Source organism: Elgaria multicarinata, chromosome 9 (assembly GCF_023053635.1).
Source record: "Elgaria multicarinata webbii isolate HBS135686 ecotype San Diego chromosome 9, rElgMul1.1.pri, whole genome shotgun sequence".
Taxonomy (NCBI): Eukaryota; Metazoa; Chordata; class Lepidosauria; order Squamata; family Anguidae; genus Elgaria; species Elgaria multicarinata.
The window spans coordinates 91,623,246-91,641,181 of NC_086179.1; the positions used below are offsets into that span (position 1 = coordinate 91,623,246).

A 17,936-nucleotide genomic window follows, 5' to 3' on the forward strand; every position below is an offset into this window, starting at 1 on the left:
GTAAACTTTATTATGATTAACAGTATACATTTTTCAAGGTAAGTCAAGGGTTAGGTCAATGGGAGAACACATTCTTTGCATGTGGAAGGGCCCAGGTTCAATCCTTGGCATCTCCAGGTAGAGGAATCTCAGGTAGCAGGTTTGGAAACTTCTCCAGTTAACACCCTGGAGAACTGCTGCCAATCAGAGTAGACAATATTTGTATTTATAAATATCTGTCTGTGAGTCTACCTACACACAAACCCAAATATACATATGCTGCTCTACCAAGGATCTATAACTTGGCTTCATTTATTTATTCTTTCTAATGGGTCATTATTATTTTATGGATGCATTGATTCTTTTAAGATTTTACATGCCTCTTAAAAATATAGAGTTTTCAAAATTGGGATCGATACTTCCACAGCATTTGCCCTTCCCTTAGTTTGTTAACAAACATACAAAAATAAAGCATGGAAAGATTTCTACTGGATGGTGCACCATGGGTATTTCACACACACCCCGAAATAATGATCCAAAAGACGTAGGGTTTGATCCAAATTTAGTCATATTTAGAGAGAAGACCCATTGAAATCAGTGGGACTTCAGCTGGATCCAACCCCCTTTAGATAATTTAGAAGAAAATCAGAAACACTAAAAAAAAAAAAAGCCTGTAAGGAAAATAAGGACCAACAATGACAACTGTACAGTGAGAGAAAAGGCAGATTTTCAAGTTGCGCTTACGGCACTGCTAAGAACCTCTATGCGTTGATTCTATTTCTGCACATTTCATCTCTGGTACTGAAACTGCAAAAGGGAAATGATGCATTCCAAAGCAAACAGAAGCTGACCTTTGCATGTTTTCCCATCAGGCTGCAGGGTAAATCCAACCGGGCAACTGCAGCGTACTCCTGTGGCTGTATCTTTGCAAGTACGGTCACAGCCTCCATTATTCACAGCACATGTTTCTGAGAAATGAAAGAGACAGGAAGAAAGAGAAGGATCAGGGAGGGGAGAGAGGGAGAATACAACACAACACATTGTAGTCCTCTTAGCGTTCTGCATAATGTTACCATGCCCATGTAAGCAATCTCTTCTTAAGCAAGCCTGATCAATATACCTCATCTGTTTATCACGAGGGTTTTAAGACTTTCTTGTACTGCAATCCCAAAGCTGATACATCCAAATTCTATGCTTATTGACTTGGAAATAAGTCTCACGGAATTCAATGGGGCTTACTCCCAAGTACGTGTGCATGGAATTGCTGGAAAATCCCATTTAAATTAATAGACGTTATTCCTAACTAAACTCATATAGGATTAGAGAAAGCAACTATGAGAGAGTATTCGTTATTGCAATCAAGATTGCATTGCTTTAGCCTATACCAGTGATTTTACATGCAGATTTTGAAAAACTAACAAGTTACCTTTCAAAGCAAGATCAATCAATAACACCCCAACCTAAACATAGCATATGGCGGTAAGATCCTGTGATTTCAGTGGAGCTTTACTTCCAAGTCATATGTTTGAATGGCCTATCAGACATTATCCAGTGATGGCTTTTTAATACCCGTTTTGTGGGGGGGGGAGAGAGATTGCTCTTGATAGACTGCTGAGTTTGGGGGGAAAAACTGCAGAAAAGCAAAACACAGAGCTGGACTTCAAATTGAGAATTTCAAACCCTTTTGTTCACAGAAAGAGTTAATAGAAAATGAACTACATATATCACTTTGACAGGAATCTACATGCCCAATCTGTTCTTACTGAACTACAAGAAAAAGGCATCTGGGTTTTGTCCACTTAAAGCTTTTTACAAATTGAAAGGAGTTTGGAGTGGATAGGAAGGGCATAATTGAGGTCACTGAACCCATTCCAAGCTGTGTCATTGAAATTTCCCAGTGCTTGTAGGATGTCAAATGGTGGTTGGGCAAACGTGGGGAAAAGAAAGCTGCAATAATTTTTGTAACTTTTACAATAACGGGAAATGGTTATTAGGGACCACTTCATGAAAAGAAGAGTGAAACTTCATTATATAAAAAAAATGCCACAATACATGTAAGTGCAGAGTGTCTGGGAAGAAAATAATAAACAACAGCCAAAATGGACTGTCTTAATCATAATTCATAGACAAGAGAAGAAGTAGCGGTGCCAATTTTAGTTATTGGATTGAGCCATGTTTTTATCTAACAGTTACTTCTCGGACTGGACCAAGGCATTATGGGCCAACATCTCCTCTTTTTCTCTTCCCTATTATCATCAACAAATACCATCAAACACGTCACATGATGTCATTGTGCTTCAAATTTCCCTGTCCACATAAGCAGCAGCCAATGGAGTTGATGCAGAAAAACTCAGAGCATAATTATCTTCTGTTGCACATTTTGTATTTTTGAATGCTACAGGGGGGAAAGGAGCAAAGGGGTTGTGGCTGTTGCATTTGGCTGCAGCCCCACATCTTTCATAATGCTTTGTTCTGCAATTTTGAGACTCTGGGGGAATATTTCCAAGTTTCTCATATGTGCTACTGATGAAATTTAAATCTGTAAGGTGATTCATTGCAGTCCATCCAGGCTTTCTATAAAGCTATATTAGCTACAGTAACTGCTCACTCAGGTTTATAGAAACCCTTTGGTGGGCTTTCATTTTCTGGTGGGTGTCCTAGGGCTGAACTACACATTACACTCAAACCACTTGTTCTAAGGAAAAGCAGTTTCAGAAGAGACAATATGGAGCAAAAAAGTGGAGGTAGGAAAATGGGGTATTGAACCTTTCCCCTTTCCATCATGTCTCCTACAATCCACCCCCTACCTTGGCATCCCAGGTATAATTATCTAATATTGTTTTTAAATATAGAATTGAAATGGTTACGACATCCACATGACACACACTACATATTTAATACCTATTTGACAGGTACCTGATCAACCACAATCCCTGAAGCATATAACTAGCTCCACCTGTAAAATCAGATTTGGGACCTGGATTTCTTGAACAGTAAACCCTCATGCAAACTGCTTTTGAAGTTAAATGGAGTTTAATAGCAGTTTGAGCTATGGCATGAATATGTGCTCTTTAAAAAAAGAGACAAAGGGCTCGTCTATTCCACTATGAAAGTGTTATATAAAAGGCAGGAGCCACACTACTGCTTTATAGCGGTATTGAAGTGCACTGCAGGATCTACACTACTGCTTTATAGTGGTACTGAAGTACACCGACAACTGTTGGGGCCCTTGATACACCTACACCAAACAGGATATAGCACTATGAAAGCGGTATATGGTATGTGTCAATGGGCTCCAACAGTTGTCAGTGCACTTCAATACTGCTATAAAGCAGTAGTGTGGCTCCTGCCTTTTATATTCCACTTTCATAGTGGAATATCCTGCTTGGTGTAGATGAGCCCCCAAAGACCCCTAAAATCCCACTGTAAAGGAGAGCTCTTTTGGCAAACCCTTTTTAGCTTTTCTGTTCTTGACCAAGTGCTATAATATGGAGAACTGCTCACAACTCGCTCCGTCACTTATGCTTATGATTCACATAGGCTAAGGATGGAAGGTGTCTTGAAACGTACAAAATTGATACCCTCTGCAAAAGTTGCCAGTTGTGAACTCGGTGGCCCTAAGTATATTTCCGTTGATATAAATGTTAAGTTACTTCCATATAAATTCCCTGATTCAGCAGTTCCAGTGCACATGTAGGTGCTCAAAAGTGTACAGTACATAGAAATAGGGTAAGCATGTAAAACGTTCACTAATATTAAATGGGTATGGGACATCTTTTCTTTGGGCATAGCTCTGTGTGCATGTTTCAGGCCTAGCTGGATATGGATGTCAACCTATTTCTTCCAGGGCTTCCCAACCTTCTAGGAAACGTTTGGAATTTTGAGAAAAGGTGTGGGTGCCACCACAAAGCGGCTGCCATTGGTGGCATGGCTAAACATGGCCAGTCACAAAATGGCAAGTCAGGTCTAGTAAATAAAAAAATGGATCATCATGAATTTGCATTATTGAGGCAACATTACCAAACACTTAGCTTTTAAAATACTGTAAACACTATAAGCACTGTATAAATAATAATAAAATAAAGCCTTAAGCTGTAAGAGGTGAGCCGGATACCATTTTTATTTAGAAATTTTCTATATGATTTTTAAAGGTTAAAAAATAATGGATATTCTAAAATGAACAATCCTTCCAAAAGATAGGAACTGCAATAAAGCAAAAAATAAATAAATATTATAAGTAAAACCTCTGATCGTTTTGCTGCGTTCCATAGTGCACCGCCAGTGTTCAGAAGGTGGCTTTTTGAACTCTGGCTTGTGCAAACTGTAGAACAGTGACTGAGAGATCAAGGTTTTGAGCAATGTCATTTTTGATGGACATCACACCTGCACCAGGCCCCATAAGTCCTCTGGTGGCCTTGCAAAACTGACTCTGGGGTGGGGGCACCAAAGGCACTCATTGCCCAGGGCACTATTTATCCTAGGGGCAGCCCTGACTGTTCTCTTCATTCCCTGGGGTGCTCTGCTTTTCCTCCCCACCCCCTGCCAATGTCCTTACCCATCCTGATGACATTACCCAAATAGGCAATGGTGCATCTGCATGGGAGCCACTTGGATCCAATTCTCAGGTGGCAGACATTTTAGAACCCCCAAAATTCATTCGCCACTGTCGTCCCCTTCATTGAGGATGTCCATGTAGGCAGATAGGAGTAGCAAGAGATATTGGCCTTATATTGGCCTATTGTGGTGTAGTGGCTAGAGTGTTGGACTGGGAGTCAGGAGATCCGGGTTCTAGTCCCCACTTGGCCATGGAAACCCACTGGGTGACTTTGGGCCAGTCACAGACTCTCAGCCCAACCTACCTCACAGGGTTGTTGTTGTGAGGATAAAATGGAGAGGAGGAGGGGAATTATGTATGTTGCCTTGGGTTCCTTGCAGGAAAAAAGGTGGGATATAAATGCAATAATAAATAATAATTAAAAAATCAGTTCATTTAGTGTAAGGAAACAGACCATAGGAATGATCCAGCCAAAGTTAATAATTTTTTAAGTGCCAATAATTTTAGCAGGAGGGAGATAAACATGTACTTAAGCAATGGGCTCCTAAAAGTGTTTAACTTTGATTGAATCACTCCCTGTATTTCCCTGTATCTATTACTCTCTTTTTTAAAAAAAAATCCTTTTTGGTGGCTGATTCTACAGTTCTAATAAAACAGGGATGTAAACATTAGGTAATTAAAAACTGTTTTGCCTAAAACAATTTCTAGGGAGAACTAGCAATTCAAAATTACAGAGTAGTTAGTAATGGCAAGCAACCATGTTTTACATTGAATAGGACTCTGGCACAGCACTGCAAAAAAGCAGTAAATCATAGAATAATTGTGCCTTATGAAAAGCACTATGGGTTTCTTTAAACAAGTGATTTATAGCACATTTGTGACTGGCCACTCACGGATGTTAGCGAGTTATTTTGATGACCTGTGAGCCTCATCAACTGAATCTCCCACTCCATTTCTCAACTTTAGCGTTAAAAAATAAGCCTCAGAAAACTTGACTCTTCTGAAATATGTTGGGATTTCCTGTTGTTTGCAGGTGAAGTGGTACTATAAAACACCCCCTAGAGAGTGCTGTCCCATTGAACTGTATGGGGCACATGGTTGCTGCTCTCTTCCCTGTGTTAATTTCAGCTTGTTTCAAATGCGTAAGAGAAGCAGGAAGCAGAGCAATGGTAAGGAAACACAATTTCCCCGTCTGAAAGTCTCCTATGCCAATGCAGCAATATCAGATAAACAAGCAGTGATATTACAGCTTGCTGGGTGACTTCCAGTGAAAATAAGCAGATAATTATCATGTATACTAACAGCGATCTCAATGCTTCAGGTATTGTTGCTTCTATAGACAAATGGCATCACGGACACACACAAGAAGGAGTGAAGAAACCCCAAGGTTTAAAGAAATCTTTCTCTAAAGATTTTTTAAAAAATTCCTAAGGGGACAACAAAAACAATCAGCCCAATGAGGACTGGACATTCTGACAATGTTGGGGGGCAGGCGATGAAATGGAGTGTCTGGAATTCTGAACAGAAGCACACACTACAACACTTATTTTCAGATCTGATGATGATGATGATGATTTGGCTAACATACTCATGTGCGGTCTCTATGGGGATTGGGGGGTGGAAATCATTTCTCTACTTCTTACTATATTAAAACTTTGGTGTATAGCACTACTCAAAAATCATGTTTTTTTTGGGGGGGGGGGAAGAACAATGACAAATTTGTCTCCCAAAAAGGAACCTTCACATCAGGTGTGGTTAAGATTCACTGACACTTTTTATGGACAAACGCTATTAAGTATTTTGATGATGTAATTAAGAACTTCTTGCTTATTTTATTTTTCAGTACAGCTGTCTTCTTTATAACAATTATATTACAGATAGAATATATTTTAAAAGAAGGTTAAAAATCACATTACAAAAAAGTATTAGGGCTGTGAGATAGAGAGCTCCAGCTGTTGGGAGGTATAGAAATGTAATAAATAAATAAATAAATAAATAAATAAATTCTGTAGAAGTAGCAAAATTGAAAGATATTCCAAATCTTACATGGCCTAAAAATGCTGAACATTGACTTATCTGGATCCATTTTCTGTGGTTTTGATCCCACAATCTTGAGAATATGAGCTGATTTTATGGTTTTGATTACAAACCAAGGAAAAATACATCGTTTAGATTGATTGCTTTGGCAGTTTGGACCATATATGAACCAGTGATGGAACAAAACCACTAACAATCAAGGAAAACTGGGTAAAAGGTTCATACAGTAACAAAACTGCCAAAATTTCTGTCTTCTTCTTTTATCATACTTGAAGTCTGACACCATCAATATTTGTGGGCAAATTACATGTTATGCTCAAGTAACACATTTCAACTTTAACAGAGACCCTATTTAATTTGGAAGACAGTCCACATCTATCATAGAATGCTGTCATTTTATAATGATCAGGACATGAGCACAGGCTTCATGAGTCAAAAGGCAAACAGGAAAAGAGTTATAAGACAGCGAGGGGCCTCTTACGCCTAGAACCCTCCCAGAACTCCCACGTACTGCTGTGTTTCTCCTTTCCTTCAAGTCTTTCCTCAGAACTAACATTAGTTATTGTCTAACTGAAATGAAACTCAGATATTCATTTTCTTAAATGTTGTAATTTCCACCAAAGACTTCTAGCTCTCACCATCTTCTTTGCACCATGTTTAACTGCATTTGTGCACATTCTTCTGCCTGGCAGTAAGTCCTTCCGAATGCAAAGGGACTTACTTCTGAGTAGACATGGATGGATTGTTCTCTTAGTAAGGAGCACTGTGTTTTATGTTGTTGTTGTTTAGTTAAAATGAGAAACTCCAGACAATGACCAAGCAAGAAGTGGAAATGATAGTTTATTTTTTGTTGTTGAAAAGGGAACAAGATAATTAAATCTAGAGCCAAAGGGATTGATTTCTATAACTAGACTTGCAACTTAAAAGTTATCTATTGTAAGCTGGAATCTGACTAGGTTTTGTGCGTGTGCTGGAAATTTGAGGCCTGAATTCTTTTTTTAACCAAGATAAAAAATTTCTACAGTTCACACGTCACAACTAAGTATGGGTTAAACAACCCGGTTAGCCGTGGCCACACCAGAGAAAGTGAGTCTTCTGACTCCTGCACGCTTGTCGCTTCTATTGTACATCCAGCTTTGTTGTTGAACAACCAAGTTTTTACCCAACGATAAAGCATGGGTGATGGTTTCATTAAAACTCTGGGTTGTTTAACCCTAAACAACCCAGAATGTCAGGTTTGTATGTCATGACAACAACCCAGGAACAGAGTATTCCTGGGCTGTTCACAAATGTAAAGTTGAAGCGACAGACACATGGGAGGTAGCATACTTGCTCGTTCCCATTGTATGCTGGCCCTGCAGTTATGTGTGAATCAGATCTCTGTGACTTGTTTAATGTTGGTGTTTTTTGTTTTTGCTATCTTCTATGATATTTTTAAATGTTCAAAAAATTTAAAAACTATAAACAAATTCTGGAAAAGTGCTGATTTCTTACATCCAAGAAATATTTAAATGCATGTATTGTTAGTATTCAGTCTTATGGCACAATCCTAAGCATCTTTATTCAGACGTTAATCCTACTTAATGAGGCTTTCTCCCCATAGCATTAAACACCTTAACAGCATTATCAACAGGTGTATCCTCCTAAACAAGGTATAAACCACCATTACATATATCAGAATAGATCTAGCCTCAAGGGCAAAAAAAGGGCAAGATATAATAAAACACTTTTGTAAACACAGAAGCCATATCCTGGAATAGACTCAACTGTAAGAGAAGTGTGGGGCAATATTTGGCAGTTGCACTTTTTCTTGTTACTGAAAAACGTATGGGCTAGAGAACCTTCGGCTGTGGAACTTCTGTTTCCTCAGAGTTTGTGAAGGGAAGATGCCTCCTGATAATTCTGGAATACAGATATATGGCTCCTGTCAATCATAAGTTTGAAGGATTTGACTGTTAACAACAAAACCCTCACAAAAGAAATGAACTGGAAGAACATGAGACAGATTGCTATTGCACCCAATTAATCCTTAAAATATGGGTACTGCTATGGCCCTGAGAATCTGTGCTCTTTTCTAGATTTCTGATGATGTACAATGACAGTTTCCTTAATGGATATAGATGCCCACCAGGCTAGCCTTAAAAATAAAAAGCTATTGTTGAATTTACCTCAAGCCACACCTACTTGTACAGAGGGGGCTGAACAGAAGAGTTACTGTAGTTTGAATTTGAGCAGTGAGAGAAAGCAGCTGGGGAGAGCAATCCTATGCACCCTAGACAGTGTCTGGGGGACATTGAATATTTCAGTTTCCTGGCTCCGTGATCAGGGACAGGAAACCACACTCCCCACCCTCTCCCCCTTGCGGTCAACATGAAAAGAACCATGCTGGTTGTTGCTATGAGCTCCCAAATGCAAACTCATAGGGGGTGAAAGGCAGCGCTCCCAGGGACAAGGAGGCGGCTGAAAAAGTGGGGCTATGAGGTATCACCAGTTGTCTCCAACCTCCTTCCCTTCTGCTCCCCCAAACCTTCACTAGATGGGCGAAATCACCCATCTAGCTAAAATGCAGAGTGGGAGGTGCCACCTGCTATGTATTGGGTAGTCATAAGACTCCGAGTTGAGAGGGTTATGAGTACTCAGGGTACATCTCATAGGATTGTGCACTTAATTTGTTAGAGCTGGCTTGGGAGAAATTAAAGAATGTGCTGTTACTTTGAGGATAGTTTAAAGACTAGCCCTCTATACATCTGTAGCTTACTTGCTTCCTACACAGGCCCCGTTCAGACAACACGCTAAACTATGCTGCTTAACCACAAAATGGTTAACCATTTTGTGGTTAAGCAGCATGGTTTAGCGTGTTGTCTGAACGGGGCCTTACTCTACTTGTATATTTGTAAATAAACAGATATTTGAAAAATGCCACAAATTTCCAGTATTCTCTCCTTACAAGGAAACTGACCCTGGAATGTCCTACTATTCAGGGAAGTGCTGAGTGCAAAATAATATTTAATTTAAATTCCATTTCATACAAGTGTCAAATTGCCCATTTTTCTATGTAGTGAACCTTACAGAACTGTCTTCTGGCTCCTGCTTTCATTAATTTGTATTGGAAGAATTCAAAGCACTGGATCCATACTATTGCCCTCTGACCAAAATGTTCAGTGTAATCATGAGATGGAGAACGCAATCAGGGAGCCATTAAAAGGAGAAAGTGTTCTAGTGAAGGGTGATTTCAATTACCCAGATACAAAGTGGGTTAATTCATGTTCTGTACACAACAAAGTGGTGAAATTTCCAGCACAGAGGGAAGGCAGTTTGTTCCCTAGACTTAATCCAAAGGGGTGCGGCGTGCAATGCAAGTGCAGTGACCACAGTCCTATCAAATTCAATGTATATGTAACTGGACAATTGCCAAGGAAGACCCAACACAGTCCCATTTGACTTCAGAAGAGGAAACATCTCAAAAATGAGGTAATGAATAAAAAGGAGGTTGAAAAAGAAAAGTCAAAAGTGTCAAACCTCTCTGAACACTTGTGGGTTGTTCAAACCACAAGAATAGAAGCTCAGCTAGAAAGTATACTGATGAACAGTGACTAACCAGGAAAGTGATCTTGGGGTCATGATGGATAGCTTACTAAAAATGTTTAAAATGTTGATGTAGTGTGTAACAACTGTGAAAAAGTTGTATTCCTTATTAGGGATCATAAGGAACACAAGAGATTTACTAGGTACACCTCAAAAAGGTAGCATACAGCTGGGAAAGTGGAGAAATAGGACAACCAAGTGTCTGTAGCGCAACTCACCCACAAGGAAAAGTTACAATGTTTGAGGCTTTGTAAAGGGTACATGATAAGAGATTTATAAAATGGGACATGACCCAGAGAACTTGGACAGAGATAGTTTTTTCTTCTTCTCTCTTAATATTAGAACTTGAAATCATCCAAATCAGTTGAATGGTGGGAAATTCAGGACAGACAAAAGGGAGTACTTCTTCACAAAGCACGTAGTTAAACTTTGGAATTCATTAACACAAGATGAGACAGCTTTAAAAAGGGTTGAACAAATTCATGGAGGACTATCAATGGTCACAAGTCAAAATAAGGCAAGTGGTTGGTAGAATCTACCATGTTTATAAAATGTATACTGAGCTTAGATGGCTAATGAACTTTAATATTTTCATTATTTAGAGTGACCAAACAACAGGAAAAATCCGGATTTATTGGAAATTTTGCTAACAACTCTGGGACGGGGGAGGATTTGTGAAATTTGAAGAGAACTCAGGATTTTTTCTGTCCTCTCCACCCAAAAGGCCTCTGAAGTTAATGTCATGACCACTCTCAATTTTTCCTATATCTATGGCTGCAAACTACACTGGCCTAGTGGCCGTAAAGACGAATGGTTCCCATAGTTTACAGCAAAAGATATAGTAAAAGCAGAGCTGCCATGACTTTAACTTCATAGGCCTGGGAAATAGGGCAGACCCCCACCCTCGTCATAAGGGCTTTATGTAAAGGCAGGGGGTGAGTGAGTGGGTTTGGGGGCGAGAGGAGGAAGAGGAGGCTGACACCCGATGCATTTTAAGAGTGGGCTGGCCTGACTGACTATGCGTAGCAAAAAGAGGAGGGAAAATGGTAGGAAAGAGACCTGGGCCGAGGGAGGGGCGGCAGTGGAGTATGTTTACTCAGAAGTAAGTCCCACCTATGTTCAGTGAGGCTTACTCCCAGGAAAATGTAATTGAATTGCAGCACAACTGTCCTATTGCAATGTTACCCTCTGCCAACTCATCCTTTTGCACGTTTAGCCTCACATGTCAGGAATCTTCTGTCTGGAATGGGAGTCATTAATATTCTTTTGCAAATGGAAACTGAGGGTGAGTGGTGATAACAATATGTGGCAGCAATCCTATGTACACATAGTTGGAACCCTTGGAGTAAATCTCATTGAACTCTGTGAGACTTTATTCTGAGTAAATATGCAATAAATATTTTATTGTTTTACTCTGTACAGCACCATGTACACTGATGGTGCTATATAAATAATAATAATAATAATAATAATAATAATAATAATAATAATAATGGCCTGGTCTCCACAACATCACTCTAGGGTCTTTGAGGGGAGGGTGGAACTTTACAACTGCCTTGCTAATGTATCTCACTGGCAAGTCTCCCATTAAGGTATTTCCATTGGAATTCTTCTGATGAAAATTCTGACCAGCAAAATATTTCAAACTATGCCAATATGAGCGAGATTTCCTAAAACCTTTGCTGGGTCATCATCATACTTGGGATCAGGGACTTTGAGTCATGAAGAAAATTATTTCCCGACAAAAATAGTTGTTTTTAGCCATCCTTTGTGGTATATGGTTTGGATCGCTTGCTTGAGTCATTTGTGCCTACTTGCTCCCTAGTGCAAAGGAAGAAGTGGGTCTCTAGCTGGTGCTAGAAGATAGTAATTCATTTTTTAAATAATGCATTTTGACCCATAGACCTTCCTTTCCAATTTGCTTTGATATAATTGGCATGACATATATTTTGCAACAACAATTGCTAATGGTTAATCTTTCTTAAAAAATCTTTAAAATAATAATAATAATAATAATAATAATAATAATAATAATAATAATAACTATCATCTCTCTTTTGTTGTTCATGGTGGTTTTTATAGATGAACATGATGGGCTTTGCTAAGTCATACTGTCTTTTACTGATTCAGAAATTTCCTGACTATTGAACGTGTTTTAAGTATGACAGCTTTCTGTATGTTGGTGTGGATGTATTTTGGTAGGCCCAGTTTCTGAAGGTTTTCTGTAAAAAAAACACCCAACAACAGCAAAAAGCGATGTTTTTCCTGTTGCCATAGTTCTTTAACTTCCATAACCAGTGGCATATATTTTCTCTCTTTTCCTCTTCCTTTTCTGCAACATTTTTGTCATTAGGTATTGCTGTGTCAATGAGGTAGTTATGTTTTTCTTTTTTGTTTATGTCAGGTCATTTGCAAAGTATTGTCTTGTTCCAGAATTGGTCTGTCCTAGCAAGATAATACATGAGTGCATTGCGTGGCTTGTCTTGACTTGTCTGAGTGTGTCTGGATCTCCTAGGCTCTCAAAGCATCTTTCTGGAGAGCACCTGCTGCTTGCATGATCCAAAGTACAGCAAAGCTACAAAAGTAGGAGTGAATTTAAGTTAATTTCAGATACACTGAATGTCTCACTTGTTCTTTATTTCAGTGATTTTAACATTAAGATGTTATGTTGAACAGGTTTGTCTTGTGTGCTGTGAAATCAGACATGTGACCAAGGCCATGTTCGGGTGGGCATGCCCCCGTGGGGGCTGGACATGTTGGGGGGCAGCCATGTTGTCCTCCTTTTTGGTTTCCAAAATATGGTCACCCTACATTATTTAACTGAAATTGATTATGAGTGCCTGCTCAGTCTGCAGAACTAAAGCATCTAAACTCCATGTGAGAGTTCTATTGGCCTCATGTCCTAATTTTGAACTTATCATGGGCATGTGGTTAGCCACTATGTTAAATAGGATACTGGATTTGACGGGCCTTTGGTGTGATCCAGCATGGCTCTTCTTATATTATTAATACATGAACAGTAGAATATGACCTGCTTCTAAAGCGTTTTATTATTCTGTATGCGCTAAGACAGAGAGCTTCAGCTATTGGGCAGTATAGAAATGCAATAAATGAATACTTTGTTTTCCCAATCCCTTGAGGATTTGCAAAAGCTTCAAAACATATTTGTTGGTTACTGTACATTAAATAACCTTGAACTGAAATTGATGCCCTATTAAAATCAAGAAATCCAAAGTGCATCAATAAAAATGTTTATGTTCTGAAAACAGAATCATCAGATATAAAATTAAAGGAGGATTTTGATGGTACTTTTATTTTATTTTAAAAGTCTGCTAGGGCTGTACAGATAGCAGCTCTATGTTCTTCATGAAATAACTTAATAGTGTTTAAAAAACAGTCCATCCATATTTTATAAGTCGTGCTCTTTTAAAATCTCCCATTCCAGTCAGCTGAAGCCTTTAAAGACATTCAAGATTACAACTGACAGGAAGATTAAATTTCTTTCCCCCTCTTTTTATTATGATGGATACCATTCAATACACTTTTAAAATTAACCCCAATCTCCTAGATAGAAAGATCTTATTTGTTCATGTACAGACCTTACACATTAATATATATTTTCTGGGTAGATTTCAAGGATCCTGAAAAGACTTCCTGTATCCCATCTTAAATATTAGGGACAGCAGGCTTGAAAGCGTTGGTAAATTTTAGCTTCAAGCCTTCCCTAAACCAGATTCCTGTTCCTGTGAAGTCTTTTAATTGTAGCTTCGCCTTCTTTCATAGCAGTAAGTTATGAAAACGTTTAAAGCTTTAGTTTGCAAAATGTTCATTCATTTATCACATTTCTGAAGGATACCCCAGCCCCGAACATCTTAAATGTTCAGCAAAAGAGCTAGGTTGCAGTTAGAAATATCTAGAAGCAACGCCCTACTCTTCCTTCCACCTCACCATTGAATAAATTGAAATTCTTGCTTCGAGTAGTTAAAATTGTGAAGTAAATACCTTGCTGTACACTCTAGCTTGGGAAGATTTTGCACATTCCTACCCATCCAAACTTGTTGCCAGCTTAACTCCCACTTGGTCTTTAGAAGCCTTGCATGAGGAATAGGCACAAATATTTCTTTATCTGCATGGTTTGCTAGCAATTACTCAAGTTTATTGAAAGATCTATGTATAAACAATCCATGGATTATATGACTTGTATACCAGGTTTATTCCCCCCCACTCCAAGGAAACGTTTCTGCTGTTTTAATGGAAGTAGACGGCAAGAGGAAACTTATATTGTATGAAATATTTGCTATACCTTGCTATACCTGTATTCAGATATTCGGATCATTGCTACTATCTATGATTTAGGAAATCTACCTATTATGCAGAATGAGGTGGTCGAATTCTGGACCATACTAGTTCAGAATGCAGGTGCGGAATTAATTTTTGAATAATCCCCATTGTAGAAACTTCCTACATGTAGAAATAATACATGTATAAACTTCCTACATGTAATAATACAGTCCATCTGGCGCCAAACTGTATTCCTTTCGTCGCCAGCTGAAGACCTTTTTATTCTCTCAGTATTTTAACACTTAATTTTAACTTAAATTTAAATTTTATTCTTTTAATTGTGTATTTTAATCTTATATCCATTTCTGATACATGGTTTTATCCTGGTTGTGCTTTTTATACTATGTTTTGTATTTGTGTTTTTAGACTGTTGGTTGTTTTATTATGGTTTTAATCTTTGTGAACCACCCAGAGAGCTTCGGCTATTGGGCGGTATAAAAATGTAATAAATAAATAAATAAATAAATTAAAAAATCTAGAACATCAGAGCAAGGTGTTACACTAATTCCCCTCTCCTTGATGTGCTGGTTTACTACATACAGAGCATTTTTTAAAAATATGGAAGAGCAACATACGAATATTGATCTGATGTCTGAAATGATACAGTTCAGAATTCTACCACCTCATTCTCTATAATATGTGTGTAGATTAGCTCTAGAACAATTTATGGAGGACAAGAGAGAATGAGAAAATGTTTTGCAATTGAAACACACAATGTCCTTACAACTATTTCTCTGTATCACCAAGAATATTCAGAGATGGCATCCAGTGGCTGCCAAACAAGTTATTCTTATTATTCACATTTCTATACCGCCCCATAGCTGAAGCGCTCTGGGCGGTTTACAAAATGAAAAATAGTATTCTTTGCCCCACTCCATTGAACTGGCAAAAGCCCTGAGGTTTGCAGGTGGAAAAAGATATCATTTGAAGTATTGAATCCAGATGCCAGGGATTAGACTTCAAACTTGTTGTGTCCCTCTTTCCTGCCTCAAGTTCTAGGATTCTATGAGTAAGGTAATGAAATGCTCTGTGCCATTATTATTATTATTATTATTATTGGTGGATGAAGGCCATGGCTAGACCAGGCCTATATCCCGGGATCATCCCTGTACATCCAAATGGCACACAAGGGTTACCAGGGGCAGGCAAGGACAATCCCTCCATTTGCCTGGGATAATCCTTAGGTCTATCTAAGGCCGAAATTTCCATCAATAAAACATGCAAAAAATGTGCAGAAATGTATACTAAAAACAATAATATTAATGGGGGGGAAATCCCTTCCCGCAAATCTGTGGAAGTATTCAACAATCCAAATTCAGTTGCAAATACATGTTTGATGGCAGCCAGAATATGACAAGAATCTTGCCAAAACCTTAATACAATAGGTTGGGAGAAGAAACGTTAAGGGAAAAAAACAAGCAAGAAAAGTCCTTTTTATTTGTTCAAGCAGTAGCAGGAGCAATCAGTTCTTGAAGCTGTTGTATTAAACAATCACCTCATTAAATAGCAACACAGTGGACTTATGTCATCATCTAAGCGTTCTCTTCAATGTATGTGTTCTGGGGCAAGACATTCAGGAAAAGCAATACATTCCTCTTACCCTGGATCACTGTTTTCAGTCATGTGTGTTTGGTTCAGGGAGATGCAAGTAAACCTCTGGTTAAACTCCACCTGGAAGGAAGTACCCAACCTTGGTGGGTAGCATGTAACTATTGCTAACCCACATATCAGTTTCAAATGTCAAAGACACACCCACATGTAGTCTATGGGGTGGGTAGGTTACATGTATGCTTTTTTGCACGTCTTTTTCGATGAGTTGAGAACAAGAGCTTAGTAACTACTATGGGGTAGAGGGAAATCCTTCCAATAATTTCAAACCCTGAGGAGATAAAATTCTTTCAAACAATAGTCTAATATTTCAACCAAAAGTACGGTAAAATACTGTATTAAATATGCACAAAAAGAACACCAATAATTTTATAACTTCAAACCCAAATATATTTGCACTCACAGAAACACACAAGTCACATGTGAAAAGCAGACTTGCAACAAGTAGGTAAGGTTAGTGGCAAAAGTTTTCTTCTCCACACCAAAGACTTTCCACGTTAAAACTACAGTGTTAGAGGGATTGGGTGGGGAGAGAATAGATTTAAAATGGGAAATAAACTTTTTGATGGAAGATCAGGATTCTAAACAAATTGTGACCTCAGCACACAGATGAATAAATTAAGAACAAAAATAATTGAACACCCCAACCCCCATACACACAGAGACAAAAGTTGAGAGCACATCAAAGGAAGTGGAAGAAAAGTGTTACCCATAAGTAGCCGCCGTTTCACCCGCTTGTCCACATCAGCTACTGACGTGGCATTGAACTCAGAACTCTCAATTGCAGCCTCATCCTTCTCTAAAACACAAGTAAGGGACAAACATGGAGCAGTTGGTTAATGAAAAGCCCAATTTTCCACTGCCGAAGACAGTTTCTTGGCCTGGTGCAACCGAAGCCAAGAAGCATGAAAGCACTAAAACCCCATTTAGAGAGTTAATTCCATTTGAAATCCCAGAAATAAATCAAAGTGTGTTGGAGGGAAGGAGAGAGTGGAGGAGGTGGGCAGAAAAGAATGATGATGAAAACAAAGTAATTAGCCAGCCAAACACATGTCAAGCTGGTCTCACACTAGTAATAACACAAACACAAAGGAGAAGGTGCCCCAGATCGGTGTTAATTAAGAAATTAAATGTATAAGATTCTAAGTTCAACACATTGTTAAAAAAACAAAAGACAAACTAAGTGCTGCAGGCGGAGAGAAATGCCAGCTCCTGAACACAGCTGGCACGCAGAACAGAGCTAAAAGAATCCGGTGATGGATGGGTACGTGACAGATTTGTGCATGTTGACACAGTGTATAAAAAAAAAAGGCATGCAAATTTTTTAAAAAATAAAATATAAAACAAAACAAACACAATTTTTTTAAAAACAAAACAATTAAGTTGGGCAGTGCTGGTTGCCTGCTTGTCTATGGAACACGACTAGCTAAACATTCAATGCTAGAAAAAAGATGTCGCAGGAATAGACTAGTAATTTTAGAAGCATGCAGCAAAGCAGGGGTGGTGTTAGCACAGGACATCTTGCAGGTAGTTTCTGATGTCCAGTATATGAAAAAGTCCAATCCAGCATTACAAGGTGTTAAGTTATGCAATATTTAGAAATATACCGAAAACGATCCATTTGCAAGAATGGGAAGAGTTGATGAAGGGAATAAAGGGTCTCATACAAAGGGGAAAAGGCAGTACAGAAAGCTGAGTTATTAAAATAATGTATGTGGGATGGAGAACTGCATTTAAAAGGAAAAAAATATAAAACACAAGTGGGGACTTTTCACATGCAGCAGACATAAAATAAGAGGATAAGTCAAGAAAACAAAGACCAAATGGATTA

At 38.6% G+C, this 17,936-nt stretch overlaps 1 protein-coding gene across 1 annotated transcript in view; it reads right to left on the reverse strand.

Moving 5' to 3' along the window:
• The window catches only part of SCUBE1 (signal peptide, CUB domain and EGF like domain containing 1), a 133,773-nt gene that overhangs the window by 80,750 nt on the left and 35,087 nt on the right, over window positions 1-17,936 (reverse strand). Inside the window, exons 4-5 of the mRNA XM_063134325.1 lie at window positions 16,815-16,904; window positions 831-947 (exon numbers count right to left, since the gene is read on the reverse strand). Of these exons, the coding sequence (XP_062990395.1) occupies window positions 831-947; window positions 16,815-16,904 (207 nt within the window). The remainder of the gene's footprint in view (window positions 1-830; window positions 948-16,814; window positions 16,905-17,936) is intronic.